This window comes from Parambassis ranga, chromosome 17 (genome assembly GCF_900634625.1).
Source record: "Parambassis ranga chromosome 17, fParRan2.1, whole genome shotgun sequence".
NCBI classification, from domain to species: domain Eukaryota; kingdom Metazoa; phylum Chordata; class Actinopteri; family Ambassidae; genus Parambassis; species Parambassis ranga.
This window is the reverse complement of record NC_041037.1, coordinates 13,766,681-13,777,510: the sequence shown is the minus strand read 5'-3', so window position 1 is coordinate 13,777,510 and position 10,830 is coordinate 13,766,681. Positions and strand designations below refer to the sequence as shown.

At 44.5% G+C, this 10,830-nt stretch overlaps 1 protein-coding gene across 1 annotated transcript in view; it reads left to right on the top strand.

Moving 5' to 3' along the window:
* Nucleotides 1-6,715: 6,715 nt before the first annotated feature.
* Nucleotides 6,716-10,830, top strand: part of kcnn1a (potassium intermediate/small conductance calcium-activated channel, subfamily N, member 1a) — a 42,518-nt gene continuing 38,403 nt past the window's right edge. Inside the window, exon 1 of the mRNA XM_028428524.1 lies at nucleotides 6,716-8,026. Coding sequence (XP_028284325.1) covers nucleotides 6,761-8,026 — 1,266 coding nt within the window. The 5' untranslated portion in view covers nucleotides 6,716-6,760. The remainder of the gene's footprint in view (nucleotides 8,027-10,830) is intronic.

Sequence of the window (10,830 nt, the reverse complement as noted above, 5' to 3'; positions counted from 1 at the left end):
GTAATTGTCCTTATAGTTGAGATTATTTGCATCTTCACACCCTACAGCAGCAGTGCATGACTTTTCTCATCTGGACCATTTTGCTTGTGTGCAGAGTGGAATATAAAGGGCTATTCCATGCAATAGATTTGTGTAATAACGCAATACATTTTTTTAGTCCTCTTGCAAATTGTTTATGTGGTGAACAGTTTGAGTGTGTGGATGTGTGTTTCATAGAGTCGCTGTCTGCTGGTGGTGAGTGTGGTGAATATGAGAGGGGTCAGTTGGACATCTCCTTTGTGTTTGTTGCAGCTCTGATGATGAGACGACAACCAAGTCTTTGAACCTTTGCATTAGTGATGAGCTTTTCTCCTCTCCATCTCTCATCACCATATTTTACAACTGGACAAACTGAGCCTCTCTTGTCACAGACGCTTGTCCTGTCCGCCCACACACACACACACGCACAGAGTTGTGCATCACGTGTCCTCTCTGTGAGGCACATGTTTTGAACACACACTCTCAAGCATAATGTCATAACCATCTTAACACCTATATGCGGAAGCACACACATGTTGTAGTGCCTCTCTCACACATGAACAAGAGCACACGCACACACACACTAGATTGCATTATAAATGGACCTTGTCCATTTTCCCTCTCCTTCTCTTTGTTCTCTTCACTTCCCCTCATCATCAACTGCTCCATTTAATGCAGTGACAATATTGTGCACTGTGAAAAGAGAGCGTTGATGGTCCAGTGCTTCCTCCAAGGCAGGTGATTGTTGCTGTGAACCATCAAGACGTCAGCATCTCACAAAAACCCAGAGACGCCTTTGTCTCTGCTGCATTAACACTGCCACACCTTGATTAGAGGTAGAAAAGAGTGTGATGAACACCATAAAGCTAATGAGATAATGTCTCACACGGAGATAAAAGGCTGCCATTGTCATATTTATATTCAGTTGGCCCTCCATGTGTTTTGTTATTTGTGCAGACATAATGGCTGGCTGACTACACTTTATTCTGTTGTATTGCCATTCATAATCTCATAATTACAAATCAGAGTTGAATATTACAGTAGCTGAGCTGTGATAGCCTTTTCGTGGAGACAACTGTAAGAAGGCGTTGGTGTCTGTGTGCTGTGGGTGTTTTGTGTAAACCAAGTTAACTAATTGCTCTCCTGTTAGTCCTCTGAGAGGAAAGAGAACACTCCCCCCTCGGCTCATCTTACCCAGGACGCTTCCTAAGTATTTTCCCATTTAATTCCTGAAATGGCATCTCACGTCATTTCATCACATCTTGCCTCATTTCATTTTGCTCCATTGTGTTTCATCTAATTCCATTCAGTTTTTGTCCCGTGGCATCTCATAGAATCTCATTTTGTCTCATCTCATGTCATCTTATTCAGCCCTGTAAATGATATAGCAGTTTTCCTCTGCAATGCAATCATATAATAACGGATGGTAAGAATCCAGGATACCTCTGTTTTTGAGGGTCTGTTGCTTGGGCAGAAGATTTTGTTGTAGTTTTGTTGCTTAAATCTAACCAAGCAGTGGCTGTAAAAGAGGGGCTCCAGGTGAAAGTAAGAAGCAGGTGAAAAAGAAATTATCAATGGTCCGATATGCAAACTAAGTGAAAGGCCTGATCCTTTACCATCGCCATGCGTGTTTTCTTTTGAATTATTCACCTATAATTGTAAAATAAATACTCATGTAAATTTACACTGACCACCGCAGCTTTGCCAATTTTGATGTGAGACGTTGTCTTGTTATCTCATCACTGCTACCTGTTCTCTGGCTCTATGGGCCACTTCATCGTTCTTTGTGCCTTGGCTTTGTTTCTGGCAGTAATAGAAAACACTTCATCACACTTGTCCGCCTTGTAGGACTTTCCACCCATTTATGGGACAGTGGGATGCAAACGTGTCAGCTGATATTTAACAATGACTCTTCCTGTACCTGTGTCCGCCTGAATAATGGCAAAGCTGCTTAGTCATTTGAGTACCGGAGCAAATCTAACTAATGATCTTAGCTGTCAGAGATAAATTCCACCATTGGGCACAGGGCCCTGCCTGTATCTCCCAGACACGCTGTCGCAAGCCTGCCCCTTGGAATCATCTCATGCTGGCTGGAGTGTGTGTGTGAGATGGTGCTGCATCCTGAGTTGAGTCACGACTCATCTCTTATCTCTGGGATCGCAGGTAGTTCATCATGAGTGGAGCATATCAGCGTTTACACAGGCCAGCCGCATCTGTCCAGCTACATATGTGTCACATTACTCACTGGCCATAGCACTGTATGAATGCCTGCTGTTGTTGCTGTCAGTCCATGATTACCAAGTCATTGGTAAGTGAAATGACGGCCATAGCAATGACATGCAGTGAATTGACAAACAAATTCAAAATGACTGCATTATACTTATAGCAGTATCCACCCTTTGAAACACATTACATGTAACTGTTGCAGTAACATGGTGGGATTGCAGGCGTTGGTTTTGGTGTTTGGTGCAGAATTTTCTTTGATATTGGAGGTCTTGAATGGCAGCAGCTCTGCAAATGAGGAGGTAGCTGTATCTGAAATTTTCATGCACATTTTTTCCTTTCTATTCCTCAATAACAAAGTTTTGCATAATAGCCACGCTGCAATAACACTGATTATGTGACTATAATGATTTGCACTGCTGACTAATGTGAGCTTGGCAGGTGTTGTCACTACAATGAGAAAGCTAATCTTATGAGCAATGTATATGATAAAACCCCTGCTATATCAAAACACAGGAAAACTACGTGTGGGGTCGCTAGTTAAGGATTTAGAGTTTCAAAAGCGATTCAATTGTTCAAGGGTTAGGTAAATCATTCTGTAGTATTAAACATTGCTGTCCCACTGGACAGCAATGTTGTTATATCATAAAAGGTAAATATTTAATTCAATTTATTGTAAAACTAACACAACTGGGTGCAGGAAATAGATGGAAAACATGGATATTTTATAAGGTAATTAAAAGTAAACATATAGTTAAACATTCCAGATTTACTGCACATACAGTGCAGCAGAACACTATTAGAAACACTATTATTCGCAGTAGGAGTAAATAGATTCACACTAGGATTTTTGCTTGTTACTGTATAGAACAGCGTTCAGTAATGTCCTGTGGGTGTTACCTGTGATGTTAAACAATAATAATAAAAAAGGACAGACACATTAGACAGTAAGATGACAAAAACAAAGGCATCTGAATATGTGTAGAACGGGAGATTATAAAAACATGTAATATGACTTATCTTTTAGTACGGAAGATTCTGAGTGAAGATAATAGGCTAATCTCTGTACCGGTGTGTAATTATTTTTGGTTTACTTCACAGTACAACATATCTTCTGTTTCCGTCTTCTTTTCAATTGAACTCTTTTGATCTATTCTGTGAAGGCACACCTGCTCTTTTTAGATATCTCTCTCTCTTTCTCCCTGTCCTGTGTCTCCCTCTTTTCCACACACACACACACACATAGGCTAAGTGCCACAGTATCGGTTTCTTCCTCTCTTTCTCTCACGCACACACAAATTCTTACACATCTCTCTCTTTCACCCTGGTTGGTTTTCTCTTTCTCTGTAATTACAGGCTTCTTATCTACTTCCTATGTTACGTGCTACAGCCATTGGCCTCCTCCGTGTTTCCTCCTCTACCATTTTAGTGTCACAGATCTTCCGCTGCTTCTCCCTCCAGCAGCCAACAAGGACAGAGACACACAATGTGCTTTTTAACATGGCTGGACCCGACTGAGTAAAAGAGAGGAGGAGGAGGAGGAGGAAGAAGAGAAGGAGGGGGCGGGAAAGAAAGACAGAGAGAAAATGTGGGCTTTAGTGTGCATTGCTAGTTGCACTGCTGGTGAATGAGTGTTTTTGTGTGTGCAGGAGTTGTAAAGTTTGATTTAATTATTCATGTGGAAGCAGTAACATTGCTTCCCAAACTGGCAAATGAAACTTCATCTTGCCAAAGAACTCACACAGGTCACAGTGACCAATTACTTAATGAAAATGATCAGGTTTCTATTGCAGCTTTGGCCCGAGCTATACTCCAGATTCCTGCAGTACTTCACGTAGCTATAAAACAGAGTGTTCCCAGCTTTATTCTAGTGGTTAGGCAAAGTGTGCCACCGCTGCAGTCTTTCAACCCATCAAAAAGTCCAAATGGCTGAGCCAGCTTTAAGGAAAAGATTATTACTTATTAAGAATGGCTAATGTATGATGTAAAAGTTGGCTCCCACTCTATCTCAGTCCCCTCCTGTCTTTTTGGCTCAGCCTCAACATCTCTCTCTCCTGCAATAAGATGATGAGTTTGTCATGTTTATGCTTGTATTTCCACTCCTGGCCCATTCTGATGTAAACCCAGTATTTTTAACTGTCACATCCTCATAGATAAAAAGATATATTAGATCCTTCCATGTAAAATATTAATTTGTCCACACAGATCGAACTCCACATTTACCCCACAGACACCATGCACAGTATCATGAATCAGAGTTCAGGGAGTTTGCTCTGCATAGTCCCAGTAATGTACGCTCTCTCTGACTCCAGGAACAGTTAGGAAAAGGTTACGTATTTCCCATCTGCACCAAAGACTCTTGGAAGCCTGGCAATCAAATCTTATTAGGCATTGTGCAATCCAGGCTCAATACAAAGGGTGATCATGGTTTTATTGTTATAGCTGCAACGCAGCAGAAAAAATTCTCCCACCCTAATCTATGTGGTAAAAGCTTTTAATAGCCTGCAGCACCTGTACAGCTGGAATTCGTTAAAACAGATTAGTCCAATACTTTCCAAATTTTTTAAATGAATACAGGCCCTTGAGAGGTGTAGAAAGAGTAATTTCATCACACCTCAAACACCTCCTGTCTTATGTCTATAACTGCCCCGCACACCTGTTTGTTCTCATTTTCCATGCCCCACCCTCTTCTAATGTCGTCACCCTTGTGTAACAGTCCAGGAGCTGCAGAGTATCCTCCAGCCCAGCTCCATCCATCAGCGTTCTCTCCTTCATAACCATTTTCACCTGAGCTCAGACAAAGCAACAGAATTTCTTCTAACGTTCCCTCTTTGAGGTCATAAGTAGAGAAGATTGAAGCAAGGCTTCTGGACTTGTAGAGTTTTCTTGAAGATGTTTCGCTGCTCATCCAAGCATCTTCATCAGTTCTAACTGTTTGGTGGGGAAACGTGGTTTATATGTGGTTGCAGACCTCAGTGGGTGGGTCCTCTTTGACGCACAGCCTGACATTTTTTCACTGTATGAGATTTCAAATATCTGAATGCATCATTTAATTCAGACCTGGGCAAAGTATGGCCCGTGGGCGAGAACCGGCCCCCACGTTCCCCCAATGCGACCAAGCCCTCAAACAAACATCCGCGCAAAAAATAATAAAATGCAGCAAAAGTCAGCTGTTCAGCACAGCATTACAAATGACAAATGCTCTTTCCCGCTGCACCTAATGAGGTGCGCAGCTATGCTAAAATGTACGGTAAAGCGTGCGGAAACTCCACGGCGCATGCAGGTGTGACCGCAGTGCTGCAGCTGACACATTTCACTGTCGTCAGCTCTTCAAAAAGCACATTTCTCACCCAAATGTCTGAACTTTGGGGTCTGTAATTTACTTTTGAAGTTCGTTTTATCTCTAATGGTTTTCTTCAGTAGGCTAAAATTAACTTCACACCACCTGTGCTGTTCTGCACTGTGTGTGCGGGGAGACGCTTCAACATGACTCTACCGCACACTCATAGATATTTATTTTAAAAAATAAAATAAGTGGCCCTTTTCTTTTAAAAAAATAATTCCCCACGACTGCTTTAATATTATTGGGAGTATAATCCTAACAGCTGCAAGCAACTCCTCTGATGGACAGTCATCCATCCTCTATCTGCTTGACACCAGAGCAGGCTATTTTAGTAATGTGTGTCCTAACTCTGTGTCATCTGCGCCCAGCCTCTCTCTCTCCCTCCCTCTCTCTCTCTCTCTGTCTCCATCTAGCCGGTCTGCTGTGACTGTAAAGCCTTTATAATGTTATACTGAGAGCATGCAACAGCAGCGAGCGGCAGATCACACACAGCAGTCTGCGAACACACTGCAGGCTCTGCATGCAGAACCCCATTCTAAATATTTCCGCCTGGTAATACAAAACCTGGCAGATCAATTATTAAATACCACACTGCATGCAGCAACTGTCACAGCAACGTTGATTGTCCAGTATGGCCCAACAAGTGGAAATGTGTTTTGCAGATTCAGAGTGATTAAGTTGCCCCCCTCATGATTATTGATGCTGACATCTGGGAAGAAGAGGAGGTGAAGCTGTAGGTGGTCATAAACTACATGTATCAGAGCACCATCGTGTTTGACCGGCCCGGAGATCTGTTTAGGTGACGTAGCAGTAAAAGTGATTTCTGATTATGCCGGGTGGTTATGGCAACATTGACAACTGGACGTATTAGGTCCGCAGTGGATTGAGCGGATCAACCATGTGAGCAGGATTTAAACACCTTTCTGCACCTAGTGCCATTCCTGTAATATCCTAAGGAGTGATCGATCCGCTGCAACCTGTGCGCATGGCAGGCAATGAACCGATATTGAGTCGAAGGCGGTGTTTTGGCTGTACAGTGACGTTTTAAGGCAGGTCCTGGTCAAACCTACCAATGATACAAGTCGGTCCTATTCTGCTGGGACTGATCGCAATGAACGGGTGTCGGAGCTCTGCACGGCAAAGGAGCAACCACAGCGAGACGAGGCGATCAAGGGGATGCGGCATCGGTACGCGGGAGCTGTCCATCAGCACCAAATCCCCGACGAAACGCAAGGAAGCAGCAAGCAGAGCCGAGACCAAGTCGCGCCTGTTTTCAGCCTGCCGCCCCCGCCCTCTTCTCACCACCGAGACCGCACTTCGACCGCCGCCGCTCACCGTCAGAGCCTCCAGGAGCTCCCTTGTCTGAGCCAACCCTCTAGGAGACCTGTTCACAGCGGCGAACATCTACCTCTGGCGAGCTACGACACCACCCAGCGACCTTCACACCGAGCCAGTGAACCCAGCACCGGGCAGCCGGCGCACCTGCAGCAGGATCCCTGGGCCCCGGCCGGCTCTCAGCATCAGCAGCCGCCGCCGCAGTCAGAGAAGCAGCCTGTTTTTCCAAGCTGCCACTGCAGTTTTTCAGAACAGGAGGCGAGTCTTTCTCAGAATCAGCCCCATCCTGTCGACCCTCTCCCACCGCAGCCCTCCCCACCTTTTCCGCCGCCTATACCGCCACCACCAACGTCGTCCTCCTCCTCTCTGCTCTTTTCCCGGGAATCCAGAAGGGGGGATCGTCTCCAAAGGAGTGCCAATAATTACCAACAGGCAAGCATCGTGGAACGCTGCAGGGGAGGAGGAGGAGCAGGAGGGCACCGAGACCAGAGGCAGTTGTTGCAGCAACAGCAGCAGCAGCAACAGCATCAACAGCACTGTCATTTAAGACTCCAACAGAGGGACCCCTCCCCTGAAGGAATCCGTGCAAACTCACAGAAAGGGCGCTCTTTAAATGTATGTGAGTCAAACGAGGCTAGGAGAGCATTCGAGTCTCAGACTCAGGACCTGCAGCAGCAACAGATCCCACAATTACGAGCGCAGCAACAGCTACTGGTGGGAAGCAGCTTGCCTATCAACTACTGCGCCAGCGGCTCAGGAGAGCTATGTAGGACTCACCAGGCTCCACTGCTGCAACAGCAAGAGCAGCAGCGGCAGCAGCAGCAGCAGCAGCAGCAAGGCGCACTGGGGCTCTGTCCCCAGCGTCCGCAGCACTGTGAACAAGACCGCAATAAGTCTGGGAGGATCACCGCGCACGGCGACCAGGCGCAGCCACACAACCGCGACTCCCGCGTAACCCCCCCGGTAACACAGCAGGCATACGCGGGGAACTCGTCTGCGACTGGCAGCAACAGCAGCAAAGACAGCCCCAACTACGGCTCGAGCTATCACCTGTGGCCAGAGAGCCCGCATAAAGGAGAGGAGAGGATACGCATCGACCTCCACAAGGTACATTGTTCACATTTTCTCACTCGATTAGCCTCTAATGACAAAAACAAACTGGCCTTTAACGTTTTCAATCAATGACCACGCCTGTCATATGATTTTGATAGAGCACAGTCGCTTATGTGTATGGTGCGCGCGCGTGGCGTTTGTGTGTGTGTGTGTATGTAAAAGGCGGAGGTGCGCGTGAATCGTCATTCAGCATTAGGCAGCTTTGCACCGATGCAACTACGGCACATGCAACCCAGTGTGTGGTAATCTATTGCTTATCTAACCTGGTATTTGGCCACACAAGCACACGCGCACGCACGTAGCCTACGGGAAAGCGATGGCACACGCGCGCGCCCGCGCACACACACCTGTTCCATGTTGCAGTGTTGTTTTGGGTAGCCCACTGAAAATATTCAAATGATGCTCCACAGCAGCTGAATTAGAAACAAAGCGTTTGTTGTTTCCACAGAGCAGAGGGGAATCTGAGCGGGGGAATTTTCATATTTTGGCTTTCAGACACAATGATTAGCTTTATATCATTAGGCCTGTTCCTGCCTGGCAATGTGAGCCCATTCAGCTAACTCACTCCATACAGTATGTTCTTTCTGCTTGGAGAGAACAACTACGTAATACTACATCAAACATACAGGTACTGTAGTTTTTTGTGGCAGTAACATCTCGATTGGAGAAAAATCCTTCTGACTGACGGTGCTATAAAAACATATTATAGAGTTAAACCCCTGCACAAAATGAAATCAAAGTGAAAGTGTGATAACAAGTGGAGAGGTGTGTGTGTCAGCATGTATGTGTTAAAGAGAAGGAAAGAAAGGAAGAAAAAGGTGTGCTGGGGGAAATTTAAAGCTGCATATCTGCATCCAGCAAGCCTTACTAACACTGACAGTAAGTCATCTAGGAAAAAGTTGTTGGGCATGACGTACATGTAATCAAAGCTGGCTGATGAAAGAGTTAGCTGACCGGGCTGCTTGGTCAGAGAAGATTACCAGAATTCGTTGTTAATATCATTTCCCCTCCCTCAGCGTTTGCCCCCCACTGCAGCCAAGGTGAAGTTTGTACATCAGAATAGAACGGGCGGCATTGATGAGGATGCAGCAGCATCTAAATAAGAGCACCAGACTTTCCTTTTTAAAATGCTGCAGCTGTTTACAGAGGCTGAGCTGGCATCGGCAGCCAAAGGTGGTACAAAATTGAGACACCTTGACACGACTGTTCTGAACTTGGCTCAATTTTGGAGTATCAGCAAAACGCCCAAATGACCCAATGGCTGAAGGGAAAATAAACTTTTTTTTGCCACCATCGTGTATTGGTTGAACACCACAGGGTCCCAGCATTAGGATTTATATTACAATTGTTTAGAAAATTCCAGGAGACTGTGTCAGCCTCAGAGCACCCAAAGATAACGTTATATCTGCTGCTGGCTGCTTCTTCATCAAAGAGAAGTTAAGCAAAACTTAAACATTAATGATAATCCAAACAGGTGATTAGGATGTCATATAGGTCTGTTGTCCCTGTATGTCAGTGAGGCAAAGCCCCTATTGTACTAATTATAGAGTAAATCAGCAACAGCAGCAATACTCACCAACTGGAAAATAATGAATACTCACAGCTGTTTAAAGCAGCATTGATTTTTACAAGATGTCATAAAAACATGTTCACATCTTCTGAATATTTGTGATTTGTTTTGTGGATCTGGCCGAAGTAAAAAACAGCTGGAATGTGGTTTAAATTGTCATCAGGCAACACTTTTTTACAGCCAAGCACAGAATTATTTACAAAATGACAATGATGAGCTTTGCAAATTTAAAAACAATCGCCTAAAAGTGCGACATTCTGTTAATACATAACTTGCATAATTCATTGCTGAAACTGGAAATCTGAAAGACGTGCTGCCATGACAGACTGCCTAAGTATCAAACCTTTCCCCCTCGCTCTGATCTGACTGTGCCAAGTATTTTGATCCGCCGAGACATGCTTATCTATTCACGGATATTTGTGGGATCGTGGTTACATCTTATTGACTCGGCCTTAATGAGACGGCCCCCTACCTTCTCTCCCGTTTGAAATCCCTTAAACAAAACACTTGTGACAGAACAAGCCTGATAAAGTGTATACGATTACAGTATCCCACAGCACACCCTGAAACTCAATAGCTAGCCTACTGAACTGATGGAAGGTAGTACGATATTGTGACCCGCCTCAATAACATTGTGCTTTGAAAGGTGCATTGCTGCTTCTATTGTGATAGGCTGTGTAAGTACTCTAATGCCTGCCACTTACTGCTATGGTGATATCCCCCTGCAGGAACACTGTAGTGCATAAACACCGGTGGCTTTGCTCAGGTTTAACAACTCATGTACTAATGTTGGAGGATACTCACACTCCATGTTTAGCAGAAACCTGTGATTAATCACAGATTTACTGCCTTCCAGAATGTTTTTTGCATTCTTGTGACATGACTGCTGTCACTATTCACTGTGCGTTTTCATAAGCCTTGTTGCAAATCAGCAGTTTTCTTTATTTGTTGTCTTCTTTGTGCAAGTAATTGGCTCATCTTGGCAATGGTAACCAAAAATATCATACATCGCATGAGGTGTCATCTTCATTGTTTGTTTTGTTAAAGCAGTTCAGGAACCCCAAATATTCTGTGATAAACATTAGACAAAAATATAAACGCCGTATAAATGAAAAATCTGAAAATTTTCTCTGACAAATGACATAAAGAACAATTGGTTCAGAATTGTTGATATTCAGCTAAGTAATCATCATTTCAGGAGGCTTGCCTTGTCAAAATTCAAGCTTTA